Below are 21,255 nucleotides of genomic sequence, written 5' to 3' on the forward strand. Positions count from 1 at the left end.
CCTCCCCACATGCCCCTTACAGGTTTATCAGACCTCCCAATAAATGCACCTCATGCCTCTTCCATGCACCTTAGACTGCCCCACATTCCCCTTAGACCTCCCGATGTGCCCTTTACATGCACCCCAGACCTCACCACATGCCCCTTACATGCTCCGCAGACCTCACCACATGGCCCTTACATGTTTCGCAGACCTCACCACATGGCCCTTACATGTTTCGCAGACCTCACCACATGCCCCTTACGTGCTCCGCAGACCACACCACCTGCCCATCAGGCCTTTTCACATGTGTCACACTTACCTCTACATCCGAGCCTGCAAAGGAATCAGGGAAAGCAAACTATACACACTCCTCCTCCTTTGGTGCATTGTTCAGGGGAGGTCAAGATATCTGGACACTGGATGCTCTAGTCCTTTCCTATGATTTATAACATGAATAATTATGTTACAGAGCAGCTATCTGGGGACTAAACTGCCCCTGACTATTCTGGCTTCTTTATCTCATCTTGCTGCCAGCAGCCGGAGCAAGATGGCCCTGCACGGACCATGTTTAGATTTTCAGCATCTGGAGGGCCTATTCCTGTTTTACATCTTGTAGTGTGGTCTTCTACAGTCAACCATATAACAGTGGTGATTGGAAAATAGTTGGTCCAGACTCCACCATGTTTTTCTTCAGAATTCAACAGTACCTGGGTGTTGTTATTTCAGCTTGCTTGGTCATTTGCTGATGGCATTGCTGGTCACTACCATAAAGATAATGAACCAATAATGGTGTAGGCTAAAATAACCTATTTTAATACAAATAATTTTCTACAGATAATGGAGGAGGGGGGTTCAATATTGAATAAGTTTTGACTATAACATTTTGAGTGTGGTTTGGCTAGTCCATTCTGCACTGTATTTTGGGGCCTTTTAGTCTAGCAATAGAACTGGGATGGTGACAGTCAATTAATTATGCTCTATGGTAAGGGTAAGATTTGTAATACTTATGATCAAATCCACCATTGAAACATGCAACATCTCTTGGAGAAATGTGGAGTCGTTTTTAACATATCGCGCATATATTATATATATTTACTACCTGAAGTGCCCGACATTGCCTAGGTGTAATTCTTCAAGTTATTAAGTTTTATTATGTGATGTCATCCAAATCCATCCAGTGGAAGGCCCAGAACATGCTCCCCAGGACAAAGTTCTCCCCAGCATCCCCAGGCCAAAGTTCTGCCCAGCGTACACCAACGGGAGGTCCTAGTATGTCTTCTAGGGTCCAATGTTGGCACTCTGAAGTTTTTGTCCAAATCCATCCAGGGGAAGGCTCAGAATAGGCTCCCCGGGTCAAAGTTCTGCCCAGTGTACACCAACGGGAGGTCTGACCAGGACCCTAACACCCCCTAGAATCTGCCAATGATCCAGCTGGACCACCACACGTTGGTTTCATCCCAATCTGTGCAGGGGTGTCTGAATGCATTACCAGACAGACAAACAAACAAGCAGACCAACAAATTTTAAACAAATATAAGATTCACTATGAAATCATCACTTGTTTAGAGACATCCTTATTTTCCAATAAGTTTAATTGATTTATAATGTCATCTATTTTATTCTACACCAAAAGATGTAGCATTTGTATCATATTACAATACAAACCATCATAATGCTTTGTTTTTGGTAATCTTTAAAAATGTTAAGAGTAAACATACTACAACCGCCCCTTAATCAGCCCACATGAACCAATGAGTGTTGGATCGATAAAGTTTTGCATCTGAATTTTCCTTAATAGAACCCAATTCTGAAAGTTTGCCTATTCTATATTATATTGTGTTTTTTTTCCTTTTACTTCTGCAGTGCTTGAAAAACTCTTTCCGGAACATGAAAGATATTGGCTTCTTGCAAGTCAAAGTATTAAAAGCAGAATATCTCCTCGCTGCAGATTTTTCAGGTACTTCAGCTCTCGGCACATCTTTCTGTAGTGTGGTATTAATGAGCTCCTGCACATCTGCTGCAAAGTTCCAGGTAACATTAGTATTTTGTATTGGGTGCACTGGTTGGATTCCAGGACTATAAAAAAATACAAGAGGGCAAATTTTTGTTGTGTCCCTCTCTTTTTTTTTTTTCCTGTATCCTGTCATTCAAGATAAGCATCTTACCAATGCCTGAAATAAAACTTTTAAGATTTTCCTAGAGGATAATGGTTCCATGTATTTTTAGTTTTCCATTTTTAATAACCGGTATTTCAACAGGTCCACATGAAATATTACGCTCATGAGTCTATCATAGTATGCAACATTTATAGAATGCAGCCAACTACTGCTGCACTGTTTCCAATGTGTCCCTGGTGTTGCGTTACAGGAACAGTCCTGGCTGTGAGTGATGAATTTTATGGTGTAATGTGTTTACTCTAATTGTTGGAGAGGTGAATAATTTTTTCGCTTAGCCAAATGCAATGTAGAGGTAAATTTTTTATGTAGATGTCCTACTTTGGTAGCGGCAGTGACACTGCACAGTTCCCAGATTATTTTATTTTTTTATTTTTTTTTCAGAACAGTATGTGTAAGCTATAAGCTCATCCTTATTTCATTTGTTGAGTGTGAATTGAACACTCATTCATCCACCACCAGAACATGAGCAGGTTGGATTTGAACCACAGTATAGAGTTTTTGATGCTGGAGATAATCGTTTTGTCAATGTGAAATGACTTTTCTGCCTCATTGACTAGTTTTTATACATGTGCATGCTATTTGCACAGATTGCATTTGTTCGCTGACCAAAAGCAGTGTTCAGAAAACAAAATTGCAGGGTGAGCTGGTCTTATTTTCTGCTGTGTTTCATATTTTTTTTTTCTTTTCTTTTTTTTTTATTGTTTATAATCAACCTTTTTGTATTTTTAGTGATCCTTTTGGTTGTTAACTCCCTCAAAGCTGAAAAAGTTTTTAGTTTTTTTTTTCCTCTGGATTTTAGGTTAATTTTGTAGAATTAATTTTTAAATGTTAACTTTGTCTAATACAGGTAATTGTGTCTTACAAATGTATCCGAGTACCGGTAAATAAAAAAATATTAAATGGGGAACTTTTTAAGTTTTTTTTTTTTCCCCAATTTCAGTTTGTGTTTCTGTCTAATTCTCTGGGCTGCTCAAAGCTATATAGATTATAACAGGGTAACAGAAAGGTATGTACTTGTGGGCAATGTGCCTTCTCTCTATGGTTTGGTGATACAGCATGTTATAGGTATAGCTGGTTGTGTGTTGCCAGGAAAAGAAAACAAATCAATTAAAAATTGGTGTAAAATCCACTTTTGTAATATTGTTTTATACTGAGATCCCTGGTCTCTTATTGCGAAACTGGATTTCTGAAACTACAGATGTGCCCTAATACACCTAGCCACAAAACGCCATAGGGTGTGAGATGTCTGGCACGAGTGAGCCACCATGTCCCGTGCAACTCGGCTTGGTCTGAGGTTCTATTTCGGTTTGTGAATGATTCTGTATACCGAACTTAGCGTGGAACGTGGCACTTGGCATACAGATCTAGACTCAGTCGCACTCAGATATACAAGTGTCACATATCAACTTAATCAGTGCAGTCCGTGAAGCCGTTTGACACATCCATGTGCAACTATGATGCATTTTCAGGTGGAAAAGACGCTCATGCAAGCTAAGTCACATGGGAGCTGGCAGCATTCCCGAGAAGGGTTGTAGTTTGAGGACACATCTGTTAACGATAATATGCACTTAGAGGTCAATCCTATTCTGTGCGATGATCTCGCCAGTGCGAGTCATCGCGTCAATGGCGGCCCGGATACGCCAAATTTTACTCTCAGCCCCATAGGGCAACGACAAAGTTTGGCAAATTCAGGGTCGAGTCAGGCTGCGAAGGGTGCAATGTGCCGGTTCGTTGCCACCGTTTTAACGCCGTTGCAACGGCACATCGCACCCTTCGCACGGAATAGGATTGACCCCTTAATGTTGCTTGTACTACACAATGAACCGGGCCCTAAATGTCCTTTCTCTCAACCTTTCTGCAGAACTCTGTAGATTGTAAGCTTTTAAAAATAGTTCTCTCCATTGTCTTGTTTTCTCCCTGCGCTATTCCCCTCACCAGTGTGTGCCCACTTACTCTCAGTGACTCTGATGCTTTCTGTCTGCCCTCCCAGGACCCAGTACTATTGCTAAGTACTCATTCTGTCATTGATTTATTTTTTCCCGTGTATTGTTGGTTTAACTTTTTTTTTGTATTAAGACGCCTAAAATCTCAGTGTTGAGCTAGAAGAACAATAAAATTTTTTTATTTTTTTTTAATTTCATTTCATGAGGGCGTGAGGGATAAAGTCGACAGCCCGCTACGTTGGCCTCCTGTCATATTCCGTACAGGGGTTTCCTCATTCACTCAAGCACTTGTCCTGTTCTACCTCTTGCCTGGTGTGGTCATTCGTTCTACATCTCTGGAGTCTTGCTCTGCAGTTTATTTTAGTTTTTTTGTGTTTGAGAGCCCTTGTTCTCCACGGGAGGTTTCTGTCCTCCCTGAGCTCACCTTATGACAGCTGCATTTTTTTCTTGACTATCGACAAACATTGAGAATGCCGGGTCCCAATCCGAAAGTAAAGTGGTTGCACTTTATTTTGCTATGCTTTCACAGAGGCGGAGATTCAGTGTTATGTAAATGCTCAAGCTGACAATCTTAATATATAAAAACAAATGTCCTCACTCACTGACTCATCAACACCCTGTCCAAACCCCTGGACCTAGAAACATGAAATTTGGGGAAAATATTTCTAGTTGGATCTTTTATATTATACCTAGTATCTATCTTTTGGTGGCTAAAAACACCTTGCACAGGTATAGCTTTCTACTAACTGAGCAGTTTATTCATTGTGACATAGTATAATGTTTCATAGGTATAGGGGCCTGGGCACTAATTGGGGCGTGGCCAAATTTGGGAGGCCTCTTGAAAAAAATTATGAAAAATACTGTGGGCGGCACCGCAAACCGCAAAGGAAGACCCCCAATAGCTGGCCCGGGCCCCTCCAAGAGGTCCGGCTACCCCACCTCATTTAGGCACCCCTGCATGCAATAAGAAACTTGAAAAAATAATTTAGAAGTACGCATTTCTGACATTCAGGGAAAAACAAGGTAGCTACAGTTCTCTCCCCTCTAAAATAACTTATTTCAGTTTTAATTGCTCTTTAAATATGATTCACCTTAATGTCTATTAGAGGGTAGTCCATGTAATCCATTTTTATACAAGGAAGTGCTAATATCTGGGGTGCTGTAGTTCAATATAAAGATGTTTAAGCTGCAAGGCATTTGGAAAAATCCCATTTTGTAAATGGGTTTTAAAAACTAAGGCACAGGAGCGATTTGTGAGCGTGTTGATGGGATCAATAAAGTACTTTTGCCATCTTAAAACTGAGCCTTCAAAACAAATGACAGTGAAACGATTTTTAACCTGGATTCGGCGAGCCCAAGCGATCGGTTTCCATTACATTTTTTTTTCATCATTAACCACAGTTCAGCTATTTGGGAAAAAGCCACTAGTGCAACATATGTAGAAATAAAAAATCAATGTAGGTGTCATGCGCTGGAGCCATAAACCTAAGAGGCCGTTATTCTGTCAAGATAATGTTTTTTTGCTGATAGTGTTTTTCATGATGGCTGGTAAAGTTTATGGATTACCAGTGTAACTTTCGTTGAGGAAATAACACTGCTAATATGTGGCACTTAAGGACAATCTGTACCCAGACCTACTCTTTGTATTATATTTAACTGTTTCAGTGCCTCAAATGGGGAGATCACAGCGCTATGGTTCAAAAGCATAAACAGAACAACTTTATCAGCCAGACTGTATTCTTTTACGTCAGTTCACTAGATAATGTTGTATTTCACCTGATAGATGGAGTTCTGCTACAGTCAGTGTATGCAAATGTATGGCACACAAGGATTTGTTTGACTGTAATGGAAAAAGTGGATATAACTGGTAAAGAAAACATACAGAGTACATAAAGACCAACATGTTGCAGTAGATTGATGAGAATAAAATAAATGTGTCATATTGTGTAAATAAGGATTAGGAGGGGTTTGGCTGGAGGTAACAGGTAAAATACTAATTTGAGACAACAATTTATATAACAAAATTCTCCTAAATTCAGTGTTTTTTCTTTAACACTGTAAGGGTGCTGAGGTGAAGATAGTTTTATTTTAATATTGCTTCCCCATGATACTCACTGCTTTGATTGTTTAGCCTTATTGCATTTTGATTTCTCAAAATAATTGGGGCAAAATAATGTGTAAACCGTAAGTGGTCTTGCTAGTAGTCCTATGATATTACAAAGGTGACTGTGTATTTAGGGATTATTATTTTGAAACATATTTCAATTTTATTTGTATTTTAGTAAATAAAAAAATCCGTAAAATAGTTTTGCTAAGAAAACAGTAATTTTTTGAGTATTTTATGATTTAATGTACTTATTAGGCTTCTACAGGGGGAGCCGGCGTGGTGAGGAAGGTTTGGGGCTTAAAAATAATACTATCCAACTGCATGGGTCATGGCGCTAATTTCCACCCATCATTTGTTTTCACTAGCAGCTGAGAAGGGAGCATTGTGGACAGGGGAGTCACTACCATAGGAGAACCTAGACGGTCACCTATGGTACCAGTGATTAGAGACCACCTAATATATTGAATGAGTGATTTGGTGTCACTCATCCTGTTTTTTATGGCCCCTCTGCACCCCCACGGTGAGCACCAGCTACTAAGATGAGGAGAGCTGTCGTCTGAAGAGTTTAGTTTTCCTCATGTGAAATTCTTTATAGATTGTGTGCAACATTCCATGCTCTACATATGTGACAGTTCAGTATAACCACATAGTCTTTCCCATTTGCCAGGTAAAAGTGATCCTTTCTGCGTCTTGGAGGTAGGGAACGATCGATTGCAGTCTCACACCGTTTACAAAAACCTCAACCCAGAATGGAATAAAGTCTTCACATTGTGAGTAAACCTCGCTGTGTATCTTCCGATCTTCTGCCGATCTACGACTCCCTTACTTTAGGTGGGATGGGTACGGGGTGCAAGTGGTCAAAATCCCCATGCCGGCATCTCGACAGGGTTTGTATATCGACACCTGTCAGTAGGTATCCTAACCCTCCCCCTCTCCCTACCCTAACTCTCCCTCCCTGGTGCCTGAACCTAGAACCCCCAGTGCCTAACGCTAACCCTCCGCCCCATCCCTGCTACTCATCTTCGGGATGCCGGGATCTTACAGGTGTCTAAGCGCTGGCATGCCCTGTGTCGGGATACTGAAAATATCCACTTTAGGGGATGGGTACGGGATGCAGGTGCTCGAGATCCTGTGTATAGATGCATATTTAGCCATTGAATCTGAAACCATGAAATTTCTAAATGTTTTTGTCTGCTGTCGACCATATTTTGTATTGTGTGCATGTGTGTGTTGTTTGACCTCTGTATTACCACCTGACACTGACAAATCATCACTGTCAAGTGGCTGCTATAGAAGCACATACAGTATGAAACCACAAGCTCATATGTTTTATTTTTTAGAATGGCTCAAACTGATCATGCCCTGAATAGATGTGTAAAAGTTTTCTTGCATATATTTTTATTTTATTGTTATTAAAAATGTTGGAAAGCACTGATTCTAGCAGAAGGTTATATCAACAGGGAGTCACCACTTACTGACAGAGCTGTTCACCCACCAGCTCTGTGGTACATGAGTACAATAGCTGCAGGTAATGCTACAGAACCATCTGATTATTAGCATAGAGTGACAACAGAGTAACCACCTACTGTGCACAGTGCGACTTTAGCATATTTGAGACACCTGTCACTGGCGTGTCTGTGTGTTTCCTGAAAATGCAGAGAATGATGAAATCTATTTTGCTTTGGTTTCCAGGGGTTATTTTGAGATGTACAGTCTCTTGTTTTGTAGGGAAAATCTGCCTGATTTGTAAATATAGATACTTTCATATATGTACAGTACAAGGGTCAAAATGCTTTAACTTTAATAAAACAAAGTGCACAGAGAAGCATTTGAAGACCTATTTTTCTGCCTTGTTGAATGGAAAGTGACAATTTGCATATGTAAATCAGCCATAAAGTTGGAGTCTTTTCAGATTCCAGCTGAACATTTTGGCAGCCTCCTATTCTCAGTTTCTGACACCTGGTGGGATCTGAGACACCCAAGACTTGTTGTGCTAAATTGGGTTTAAATGGTTGTGTGTGTGGTCTATATTGACAAGTTTTGTATTTATCAGAGAGAATAATTTCTCCTGTGTCAAAAAAACTGAAATGAAATGGATGGGGTGTAAAAGCACTTGATAAATTCCCTTTAAGCCAGCAGTCTGAATATGTTCTGGATACCAGAAAATAAACTGGGAATGTTCAAAGCGGTATATATTTCTATTTGGAATAGAATGCATGATACAGTATGTTGTATGTAGCTGTATTATCTCTCACTCATACATGGGCATCTCAAATTTTTTTTTTTTTAAGGTTTTAACACTTGTGACCTGAATATTTATGTGAAGATAGTTCCAAGTTTACATGAGTTGCATGTCTTTCTAGTATGCTGGTCAAGCTATGGTTTTCAGCAAATGCATCTAAATATTTATTGTATTGTATAAGTATTAAGGTTTTTGTGACAAGTGTATAGTGGATGGCCTCAGTTGTTCTCCTCTCCTTCAAGCTATTATTTTACTCTTTGTTCTTTTATACTTTCAGATGGTTATTTTCCCATGCTTTCTTTAAAATCAATAGTGTTTAATAGACATACAAGGAAGTGTAAACTGTTAAGATTATTCATTGAATTGTGTTAAAAAAGAAAATAAGAAATAACAATTTTATTAACTTTTTTTTTTTTTGTATTTCAGTCCAATTAAAGATCTTCATGACGCACTAGAGGTAACGGTGTTTGATGAAGATGGAGATAAGCCCCCTGATTTTCTTGGGAAAGTTGTGATACCTTTGGTCTCTGTAAGTGAATGCTCTTTGATGTGATACAAAGGGAGACATTTATCAAATCTTGGGGAGAGATAAAGTGCCAAACAATATATCATGCACATCTGCTGGTGTGTATGCGCAACTGATTTATTGACCCTTTATGCTCCCCGCAGGAACCGCCAACAGTGACATCACAACGGGGTGGGCATATTTGCCCACCCAGTTGTGATGTCTGGCCAAACATATTGAGTGGCCGATTGGTTAATATGTATGTTTACAAATTGGCTGGCTGGCCGCTGGGTCGGTCAGATGTGTACCCCACATTAGAAGCTGATTGGTTGGTACTTTTATCTATCTCCAATTTTCGTTTTTCAAGATTGGATAAAACTACCCCAACATTTGAAGGAAGCTATATATTTTTTTTTTAAGAGAAATCTGCAAACTTCTTTTGAAAACAAGTTTGAATCAGTTAAACCTACTGTACAGTGGCAAACGCAGGATTTTTAGAGGGGGGTTTCCAAATTCTTGATTTTAGAGGGCATAATTCAGCTTTAATATGCATCATACAAAGCGTATTGTGTCTCATAATTCCAGCATATAAAGGATCAGTGATCACACTAAATGCAGCAGTAGGGTAAGGCCATGGGAGTATGGGAGCAAGTCCAGGAGTCTCTGGGGGAGTAGCAGAAGAACCTAGCTCTGCCTTGGACATATATGTACATATTGGTTTCGTTATGGACTAGATAGTGTACTATTATATGGTATTAATAATTGACCCTATTGATGGTCTATAGCAGTGCACCCTTAACAGTGCATGTTTTCTAGATCTCCTAGTTGATGCACAAGTGTATTTATTACTGGATGACATACGTTAAAAGATCCACAGGTAGTGCTAATTATTTCATATTGAAGAACATGCAGCATTAGTAATATTATATTATATTACTATTTTTGTTGTGGTATTGGTGTGGGCTAGGGAGGGGGGTTTCCAGGCACCTGGAAACCCCCCCTGCGTTTGCCTATGCTGTACACGTCCTTTTTATGCCAGATGCAAGAACAAAGTATACAGTAGGACTATGTTCCCAATACTGCTGATAATGCAGCTCAACTAGGTAACAAGGATAATTAACTATTGTTGGATATTACTAGTTTTGAGGGCCGATCAACCGGAGCAGGTGATCATGGGTGCCACTCTATAGGAGTAGTAGTGTGGCCAGCGATAGTCGGGACCGATGACTGCACAGCAGTTAGGCGCTGTCTGAGCAGTGCAGCCAGCCAGATCACTCTTCACCGATCCTGGCAGGACAGTGTCGGATGAGTGGACGGCGATCGCCCCGGTTGTCTTACATTCTCATAAAGTTTTTGAGAACAGGTACACAGCTGTACCTGTTCCAGGATGCGTCGTGCAGGATCTCCTATTACCGCCAGAAGCTGAGTACTGGAGCTCCGCCTCCCAGCTCCCAAAACCCTTAAGTGTTTCTTCTCTTAAGGGAGCCAAAGGCTGTGCGGCCACTGCCTGCAACTACAGAAGTATATCTCTGATCAGAAGGTTGGAGACCAGCACAACAGGGATGACCCTAATGGGCATACGAATGGGGTACTGTGTGGCATACGAATGGGGTACTGTGTGGCATAATTCTTGCGGAGGGTCAATGTGTGTTTGGGAAGGGGATATAGCTGGGTTGTGGGGGAGCCCCAAAAATTCTCACACATGGTGCTAGTAGACCTGGGACCCGCCCTTATTAATTTCTCTTCGATATCCACTTTTAATACATATTTTTCCAAACAGAAATCAATAATAAAAGCATTATATGGTTTTGAGGTACATGTGTTGTGCAGCAAATGAGGCCATGACTGTTAGGTGATTCCCCACCTTCCTCAATAGACCTTGTTAAGTTACAATGGTATTAAACTAGAACCAATTTTGTGTGAAAGCGCAGGTAAACGTATAACATGGACCGCAATCAAGGTTCATTACATATTTATTAAAATAGAAACTAAAAGACATATGTCTCAACAAATAGAAACAGTTATGTTTATATAAAGTGTCTAAATATAAACTGGTATATAATTTACAATCAGATACTATTGGATACTTAATTATTCAGGCAAATAGATACATTCACAGTCACAGCTAAAACGTAGCAATGTGCCAATACTAATACAATTTGGCACTATCCCGTTGTTATACTAACAGTTTGCCAATTGAGAAGAACTAGTTTAGTAATTGACCGGAGGAAGCAATATTAATAAAAGTTGCAGTGACATATGTCCGTATCAAATAAACGCAAAGAACCAAAATAAGTTGTAAACTGGTCTCATTTGTCGGGAGACCAGCACACTGACTAAATAAAATCCCTCTTTCCTTGTCGTCCTGTAGCCCGGTAATAGAGTCGTCCGTAGGCTAATCTGTGTGACACAAACAAGGATCCGGGGTAGCCGGTTGCTGGTACTCGCAATCACTAACGCTCCTGGCTGATCAAGCAGCACGCTTGCAGATATCCAAATGCCGGCAGGTGGGTGCAGCACTATCCGTGTCGGAGTGAACAGAGCCAGTGAAAGGCTATCCCTGGTAAACAGGGAGTGAGCAGGCTCTCACAGCCTCACCTGTTGGTCACTAGTACAGGGGCTGTGGATGCAAGCCGTATTTACCAGTCCATCAGGAGTTGGTGAATTATAGATGATTTGTTCACAATGAATAAATAAAAGTCCAAAGGCACACAGCAACGAGTTTGTCCAGTCTTCTGGTCTTTTTCAAGCTGAATAACCTCTCCTTTGGCTCTCACTTAATATAGGAAGACCTTTAAATCCCATTGGTTGCAAATGATTGGGAATTATTTAACCTCCTCTGTTCCATTTCTCACCGACATTGTGAGGGAAATTTATTTCAATTATATGTTAATAACCATTATAAACTCATATCCCTCTCAAATATTCATATCTCATATATGTAATAATGTTATAAATACTGACCATTAGTTGCGGTCCACCAACATATATATAATTATAATATAATATGACAATAGAAATTAAAAATAAAACAGATGTACCAAAAAAAAATCTTATTAAGTAATCATTAAAAATATACAGAAAAATATACACATAAATAAAAAATAAAATATAAAAAATTGTAATAGTAACAATTAAATATATATTCATTCATTTACCTTATAGCATAATTGATTACACTATTTATCTCATTTTATTACTATAGTTAATCTAATATTCTAAAGTAGTATAGTTTATAAGAAAATTACATACCATATATTAACATATATCCATTAATCAATATACACAGACATCCCAAAAATGATAATATATAAAGGGTATATCTATCTCTCTCATTCTTGATATCCACACAATGGGATAGCCGACAAAGCACTGACCAGACACGATTCGTCTGGATCGCCCAGTGTGCTTACGTCAATTCATGTTGAACTGTAGTATAATTCACATACTAATCATAGAATTCAAGAGTCTCATTCAAACCTTCAGGGTGGAGTGTATGCAAGCAAAATATTCACCTAGATTCTGCTATACTGTTACAACAGTATTCACAGTATTCCATTATTAGTAGTGTTGTCCTCATTGGTCTTGTTAATCCACAGGTTTCGTGAGTTTGGTTTGTTGGAAAATAAGCCATATGTGTAATTTTAGTGCAGTGACCACAGGTGCCAGCTACAGTAGAGATGGACACTACCTAGATTTGGGTGGAAGAAAAGACAGTCGCCAAAAAGTAAATATCCACACATAAGCACAGTTGATTATACTTCATTTTAATAACTTAGATAAGATACTTTTCTTCTTTATAGTATTGCCCATTTGGGAGACTGTATAGTGATCTTCTCAATAGTTCAGACATACAAAGGGCAACACAGAATGACTGTGACATAACATTGAAAGACGGTCTATTGACTACCAGAAAGAGGATCAAGGTGTTCACGCAATAGTTACATGGCGACCTAACACAAGATGTCTTCATTTTTAGACAATTTGTATTTCATATAAAGTGCCCCCCTAACATAACTATTTTTAGAGATTTGGCTATGTTTTTTTTCCCATAGTTTTAATATTACCAATGTGAACAAGCCATTGAATCTTTATTGCATCTTAAATGCAAGTAATCCATAATAAAGTAAAAACACACAAGGCAGTCTGTGATACGTTGCACACTTTATAGCACGTAATACTTAAAGAAACAAAGACAGTCTTTAATGAAGCACCTTTTTCTCTGTGCTTGGTTCTGCCTTTCCTGTCAACTGTGGCAGTGAACATGGCGATGTTTATACAGGAATGGCTCCTGCTCCCCTGTACTTTTGTGTAGTTTCTGATGAGTTAACACGTCCCTGGGTTCCCATATCCGTGATGTTATTGGAAGTGAGAGGCTTGAGCAGATGCTCTTGTACAGCACCACTCTGTGCCAAATGTTCTATGGGATCCTCTAGCAGACTGTGCACGCTCGTTTTAAAAAACTGCCCAGTCTTTCAGCTATCTTTATGGACTTGTGGATGGTTCTTTAACTACACCTGTATGAAGGGAATGTGTCCATAAAGAACATTTAGCTGGGAGTGATACAATGTTCTCCAACAATACTGACATTAGAACACATTTATTAATATACCTGAAGGGGCAGCTTGCCCGCACCTAGGAAGCATGTCCTCTTCATTTGAAAGTGTCATTTGTGGGTTATTAACCCCTTGAGTGTCAGAATAAGCTTATTAAATTCTTGGCAAGGCATAATCACAAAGGCAGAGTAGCTGGACACAAACGTAGATAAAGGTTCATTTTATTTATTCTTTTAATTACAAGTTTATTATAGAGAGAAATTGGATGCTTCATTTATTTTTTGAAAGCAGCTGTTAGATTCTTTTGTAGCATAAATGAGCAATTTGAATAACTGTAGAATAAGTATAGGTTTGATTCATTTTCAATATTGGTAATTTTTTTTTTTTATAGATTTAATATATATGCCCCTGAAGAATAGATGTGTTCCTTAGGAGAAACTTGTATAAGGGAGTGTCCTATAAATGTCTGTATAAAGGGTTTAGCTTTATTAATCTAGCCTCTTACTGTGACTGTGATAACCCTTCATAAAAAAATCTAGATTTAACAATCCTTTCTGTAAAATTCTCATGAGCTGGATAATTCCTTTTCTACCAAACTGTAAAACACTTTCATAGTGAATGGATGTACAGTATCCTGCAACAAATAAAATCTTACATTGTATGCTCCAGTTTATTGCTTAATATTTATTTATTAACAGTTTCATATATTTCATATATTCCGTTGCGCTTGACAGTTGGCTAATTTTACATTTATTCTGCCATTTGATACAGGCGGGTATTATTTACTTACAGCTCTGCTTCTGCTGACTATAAAGGTATATTTGTACATCACCTAATTTTATGGGTTTGTTCGCACATGCCAAGGTATATTATCTCACAGCACTGAGGACCTCATTCAGAGCCGGTCGCACAGAGCGTGCGGTCGGTCTGAATGAGGGGAGGACGTCTTGAATTTTCAAGACGTCCTCCTTTGCGGTGGTAAGGCTGTGGGTTAACACCCACAGCCTTACGACCGCCTAAGGTGATGGTCGCAATGGTCAAGACCATCGCGACCATCGGGGCTTACGACAAGACCCTAGGGTAGGGTCTCCCTTGCCGTAAGCCCCGGAGAGCTTTCGGCTCTGTCTGAGCCGGAAGCTCTCCACTGACATCACTAGTGATGTCAGTGGGGCCACCCCCAAATGGTAGGCGTTCCCATGGGAACGCCCCTGTTTGGGCTGCCACCCCCCCCGGCCCGCCTTCCAAACGGGGCGAGCAGTCAATCAACATCGGCAGCTCGCCCCCTTTGGATCGAGACCCGCTACGACCGGCGCTGTCGGTCGTAACGGGTCTCACGCATGCGCACGACGGCGTCGGTGTGCGCATACTCTGTGGGGGGCCATCGACCCGGTCCGAGCGCATCGGCGCTAACGACGGGGTCTGAATGACCCCCTGAGTGTGGTGAAGCAATCCTACTGTGTATGGGAATCTTCAAGTTTCCCAGCGAAAAAAATAGGAGTGTACCAAAGAAGAAATGATTATGACTGATAGTAAAAAAAAACAAAAAAAAGAAAACCTTTACATTTATTAAAACATGATTATAAAGCAATAATACTTTTGGTTTGTTTGTTGTGATTGTTTTTTTTAATCATGATTTAATAAATGTATACTTTTCTTTTGACAATCAGTTATAATCATTAATTTTGGTTGCAAAGTGCGCTGTTACATTTTCTTTGGCTTGTCTGTACATTTACAAGTCCCCATTAAGCACTTTCACAGTTCATCTACACATCTGATGTGCGCTATCATTGAGAGTCGAAAGATCATGTCTTGTGCGAAAGAAACCTTAACCACAAAATGCACCTTACTATCATGTTAGACATTCACCAACTTATTAATTTCAATATCACTTTTTTTTTTTTTTTTTTTTAATCTTTCTCACAATGGAGCTCAGTAAGGGTACTTTACTGCCTTTTTTGAAAATATGTTAATTTCCTATTATTAAATATGGTTATATTGAGGTGCAAACTTTTGCACGTCATTGCTTTCTTGCAACATGTTTGTGTCTGCAGGATGTGATGCATCACCGTAAGCTTACTAGAAACTATTTAGTTCTTGAGCGTGGTGCAAGATTGAAGTAGTTCTCTGCAAATAAGACTGACTGCAACCAAGGAGAATTTTTTTGCTTATGGAGTTTTATAAAGTATTTATTTTTTTATCCCAAGGTGAGGAATGGACAGCAAGTAGCATATTTGTTAAAGAACAAAGACTTGGCCAGTGCCTCGAAAGGAGTGATTTATTTAGAAATTGATCTAATTTTTAATCCGGTAAGTTGTGTAACATTTAGTGACTATGTTTATAGAAAGAGTTTGCAAGTCCGTCATCTGTGCTCACTGATCTAAAAATGCTCTTTTTTTTTTATTAACTTATCAGGTCAGAGCGAGTATTAGGACTTTTAATCCAAGAGAGAGACGGTTTGTGGAAGATAACCCAAAGCTTTCTAAAAAGGTATGCGACATGGGAACCGGCCTCAACGGATGAGTCTTGTGGACTTTTTGTGCACATTACAAAAAAGGCCAGAAGAACCTCTCTTAACCATCATTGGCTGTAAAAATAGACTTAATTGTGAATTCTTTTCACAAAAACTATTTTTCAAAATTGTATGTAGTTACTGTAGTGACACATGCTTCCTCGTGGTACAGTACATGTATCAGATATTCAGGCTTAGTAAAATGTAAATCTATAAATCTCATACTCATGGGGGCTATCTGACAGTAGCCAAACAGCAAATATTTTCTTTATATATCTATACTAATGCCAATTAGTTTTATGACCTTTGAAAGAGGAGATTAATTTTATGTGTGGATGTAATGTATGGTAACAATGTATCAGGTGGAGCCTTGCAAATTTAGAATTTGTTAATAAATTTTATCTTTTTACTAGATCTTATCGAGGAATGTTTACCGCGTCAAAAAAATCACTATGGCAATCTGGAACACAATGCGTTTCATTAACAGCTGCTTTCAGTGGGAATCTACCAAAAGAAGTTTAATAGCCTTTTTGGTAAGTTCTATTCCCCCCTACCCCACCCCCACCAAAATATATGAATGTCAAGAGCGATAAGCTACATTTGTACAAATAAAATACATCATTTTGTTGTTGTTGTTCTAGAAACAGCGTTTTAAGCTATTTAGTCACTAAATTACGTCCTAGATAAACCTGTCATATTAAATTAATTGGTTTCAATTTTTTATTGTGTCATGTGATGGGGAAGTAAAGTTGTTGTAGTGCATTATGGTTGGTGTTTAGAGTTCTTGTTTTAGATTTTAGTGGTTGGAAGTTTATATATGTGTCATTTCGTACTGATATATAGAGGACACATTTGCTGGGTGTGTATGTAAGTAGGTATAAATACGTACTGAATTGCACTTTATAGTTAATAATTTGCATTCCTTGTGAAGAAGTATCAACACGTTTTGTGAATGCCTGGGAGGATATGGGAGTTTTCTGTCTCTCATGAAAAAATTGTGTTAATGCATATTCAGATTCTATTACACAGTATCTTTTATTTTGGTCAATAAACATGTTGTGAATTCTGGGAACAGAAGAGGGAAGTAGAGGTTGCACCAAACCTAATATGCACTGTCAATAAATAGTAATAACTGTACAAAAGCCAATACACTCACTTCTAAATTCCAAGAGGTAATTCTGTGCCCCACTGGTGCACACTTAGGTGGAAAGTCTGGGTTTATGGAGCGTAGGTATGAAACAAAACTAAAAACAAACGTATAAAATGTTATATAATAGTATACTCTGCTGTATCAGAGAGAAAACATCTGGCACAGGGAATTAGATTCTTGTATAGGGTGCCCATCATTTTGAAATTAAGGCTCAGAACAACCATATGAAACTGAATTTGTCATTGGAAGTGGAACTTAGCCTCATGGCGTATTGAGGATAGGTGTATGAGGACACATCTGTACTCTGGTTAAAAGTGGCGCACGCTTGATTGAATTACCCTCATTGTCTGAACATGGTGTCTTTTTAGATGTATTTGGTAGCAATAGACTGGAAAAATATTGATCTTCTTCTATTACTTTGATAGTAGAACTGTATTCAGTGTCCAGTATGGTTGCACAGCACGCTAGGCTTTTGGATGTTTGTGTCATGCAAAAAAGTGTGTTATTTCTGTCTGTCTGTCTGTGGTACGCTGGTCCCTCTGTAAACTTTTGAAAAACTCTTCAATCCTAAACTGTGTTTTCCTATAGCGCATGCTCTGGTAGAGGAGCCGGTATATGCGCTATTATACGAGTCACTTTTCTCCATACTGGGCAAACAAGAGCCGATAAGGTCATGCATGCCCATAAAATACTTCAACTTTCATTGGTGCTGCATATGTGTGAGATGGAAATTGAACATACACAATACTACACCATCCTGAGGTTGCATTATGCTAATACTGCTGTAAAGCAGAGGCTTTTCCCGTACTTTAGTATGGGGAAGCAATATCATCTGAAATTAGGGAGACCACAGAAGAAATCGGAGATTTATCTGCGATAACGCGCTAATGAATAGCCCACAGCTGTGAGAAGCCCTTTTATCATGGGTCGTGATTTAATAAAGAACATTTCACAGCTTTAGAAATAGAGCCTAGTCTACTTTCTCTGTCTTAAGCTGGATATACAGTATACAATATATTATGCCCACGCGTGTCAGAACGATGTATCGTACACATCGAATAGTGTGTATGCCCGATTCTTTGTACACGATGGTCATTCATTGCATCGTCCGATCTGCTGTTCTGCTCAGCAGATGTGACGATGCAAAGAACGACGCAATACTATTAAATGCAGCATGTAATGACACATTGCGCCATCTTACACCGGGTTGTGCAGTGTGTACAGTGCTAGCGATGTATCGTTGCAAAGCATTACACTGCCGCTGAGTCGCACCATGGCTTTAGTCTGCTCTGTTCTTACTCTAATCTCTGATTATTTGGCTAACCTAGAGAATATTCTTTTTTTTTTTTTTTAAATGCAAACCAAAGGCCCAATAACTATCTCTGCGCCTTTACTGCCCTCAGACCCACATATGCATTGCACAATTTCCTGCAGACTTCCTCATGAGTCTTAAAAATGCCTACATGTCCTAAACTCTTAATACTAATTAACTAATGCCCCTAATTAACACCTAATTGGTGCTAATTAACATCCATTTACCACTAATTCATAACAAAATGCATTTACAGTGTCTGTTAGGAACCAGGAATTTGTGTTGCCCATAAATAATAAGCCTCCTTGTGTGACCGGCTCTGCGGCCTCCTTGTGTGACCGGCTCTGCGGCCTCCTTGTGTGACCGGCTCTGCGGCCTCCTTGTGTGACCGGCTCTGCGGCCTCCTTGTGTGACCGGCTCTGCGGCCTCCTTGTGTGACCGGCTCTGCGGCCTCCTTGTGTGACCGGCTCTGCGGCCTCCTTGTGTGACCGGCTCTGCGGCCTCCTTGTGTGACCGGCTCTGCGGCCTCCTTGTGTGACCGGCTCTGCGGCCTCCTTGTGTGACCGGCTCTGCGGCCTCCATGTGTGACCGGCTCTGCGGCCTCCATGTGTGACCGGCTCTGCGGCCTCCATGTGTGACCGGCTCTGCGGCCTCCATGTGTGACCGGCTCTGCGGCCTCCATGTGTGACCGGCTCTGCGGCCTCCATGTGTGACCGGCTCTGCGGCCTCCATGTGTGACCGGCTCTGCGGCCTCCATGTGTGACCGGCTCTGCGGCCTCCATGTGTGACCGGCTCTGCGGCCTCCATGTGTGACCGGCTCTGCGGCCTCCATGTGTGACCGGCTCTGCGGCCTCCATGTGTGACCGGCTCTGCGGCCTCCATGTGTGACCGGCTCTGCGGCCTCCATGTGTGACCGGCTCTGCGGCCTCCATGTGTGACCGGCTCTTTAGAAGTTGTAGTGGGGTAAGAAACCTGAAAGGAGCTAGGAGTACAGGTGAAATCTCGCTGGGCCACTGACAATCAATGGTGAATAGGTAGTAATGCTAACCATTATGCCAGAGTGAATGTTACATTTCTTCATGTGTCATATATAAAGTATACATTGGGTTAAAATCAAATTTGTCTCCATATATTCAAAGGCATTTGTTTCTGAATATTCCAGAGGACATAATGTAAAGAGATTATTTCAATGTTGTTTCTTCTTTTGGGTGATAGGGAAAGCAAGTGTCCTCTGCAATAGTTGACTACTGCCATATACCATGCTGTACTAAGCTTCGTCATTTGTTTCTAAGCTGTCATTTGTATTCGCCTCTGCGGTTGGTCCTCTCACTTTGGGTGGTGTGAGGTTCTACATTGTCTGCTCACACTTTGCAAACTACAGGTCCCTTTTATTGCCATTTCATGTGGGTGTTTTCTGAGTAGAAGCCGGTAATTATACCCACCACAGGTAACGGTTACAAGTGTAGCTGTGTAATAATGTTAGCTGCCTGATCTGTTTATGGAATGAAACCCTTGTTGTGGTTTGCGGAGGACTCCTGCGGGGTGTCTGGCTTATTGTCTGTACCTAGCCTTCGTTCTCATTATGCAATACCATGGTTTGTTCTGTCTTTGTATGGCAGTCTGAGTTGTGCTGGAGGTATCTGGGAACATCACTCCATGTAACACATTTCTTGCTGAGACTCCTATTAATAATAGAAGACAAGAGCCATTTTTTAATTTTACACTTTAACCACTTCGTTGGCTAATGTGGATTTCTTCCCGCTGCTCCGTTTCCAACGGAAAAATTAACCCTAGTGTGTATGTGCGTGTACATGTGATAGGGAATAGTGTAAGGTCCACTAGGTCAGGGACTGGCCAAATATTCCTTGTGTAAAGCTTAGCGGAATATGTGTGAGCTATATATAAATAACTTGTAGTATTTTTCCATAACTGTCCCAAAAATAGTTGATTTTTATTTTTCTAAATAATTGAAATAAGAGCTATTTAAACATAATTCTGTTTAATTTTATTAATAAATATGCAGATTTGTTAATTAAATCATATTGGATAAGTGTTAAATAGCTCTTATTTATAGAATCTGATTTAAAAAAACAATAATTTTGGGGACATTTTTGGAAAAAAATCACTGAGCAGCAGGGGGCTGTCCTAAGGATCTCCATTGACTCACTGCTGGCTGGTAAGGTGAGAGAGCAGGGGGAGTGTAGTCACCCCTGTCTGTTGGGCTATCAGGATCGCCAATCACAGCTGCCACCCAGGCATTAACTGTGGGCAGGGAAGAGAATGGAAACTGCACACAGAACGGCCGGCAAGAGGAGGCTGCAGTGAGAATGCAGTGGCAACTGAGGGGCAAGTTGGGTGGGCTAATCTTCCAGAAGCTGCAGGGAGGCTCCTCTGACGGAAATAACATAGGGTATCACACTGCGATGCTAATTGGCTAATCATTGATGATCCGCAGCGCCAGCAGCTGTCACACTCAAAGGCGTAGTGTGGAGCCATGGCATCCGGAGTAGGCTCATGTCACTCCCCCCATACACACACCATGTTGTTGCACAATACCGCACAGGATAACAACGGTAACCAGTGGTTTTGCAGGGGTTAAACACAATGGTAACAAGTGCAACAATAGCCACACAGCGGCATCTCAAGTATTTCTCCTGCGTTATTGCAGTGACAGACTGGAGTATGCAGTGGTTGCTGGATGTTGTAGTGAGCCTGGTGCAGTTTGCGCCAGCAGACACTCTACTTGCTGTGGGACCAGCGGGATACTTGTAC

The 21,255-nt window shown here is 40.3% G+C and overlaps 1 protein-coding gene across 3 annotated transcripts in view; it reads left to right on the forward strand.

Moving 5' to 3' along the window:
• MCTP2 (multiple C2 and transmembrane domain containing 2) overlaps positions 1 to 21,255 on the forward strand; it is a 196,250-nt gene that overhangs the window by 132,644 nt on the left and 42,351 nt on the right. For all 3 annotated transcript variants that reach the window (XM_088452682.1, XM_088452680.1, XM_088452681.1), the window contains exons 12-17: positions 1,846 to 1,939; positions 6,877 to 6,979; positions 8,878 to 8,980; positions 15,717 to 15,818; positions 15,925 to 15,999; positions 16,435 to 16,554. In XM_088452682.1, the coding sequence (XP_088308808.1) occupies positions 1,846 to 1,939; positions 6,877 to 6,979; positions 8,878 to 8,980; positions 15,717 to 15,818; positions 15,925 to 15,999; positions 16,435 to 16,554 (597 nt within the window). The remainder of the gene's footprint in view (positions 1 to 1,845; positions 1,940 to 6,876; positions 6,980 to 8,877; positions 8,981 to 15,716; positions 15,819 to 15,924; positions 16,000 to 16,434; positions 16,555 to 21,255) is intronic.

Source organism: Taudactylus pleione, unplaced genomic scaffold (assembly GCF_031769625.1).
Source record: "Taudactylus pleione unplaced genomic scaffold, aTauple2 ptg000556l, whole genome shotgun sequence".
Classification (NCBI taxonomy): domain Eukaryota; kingdom Metazoa; phylum Chordata; class Amphibia; order Anura; family Myobatrachidae; genus Taudactylus; species Taudactylus pleione.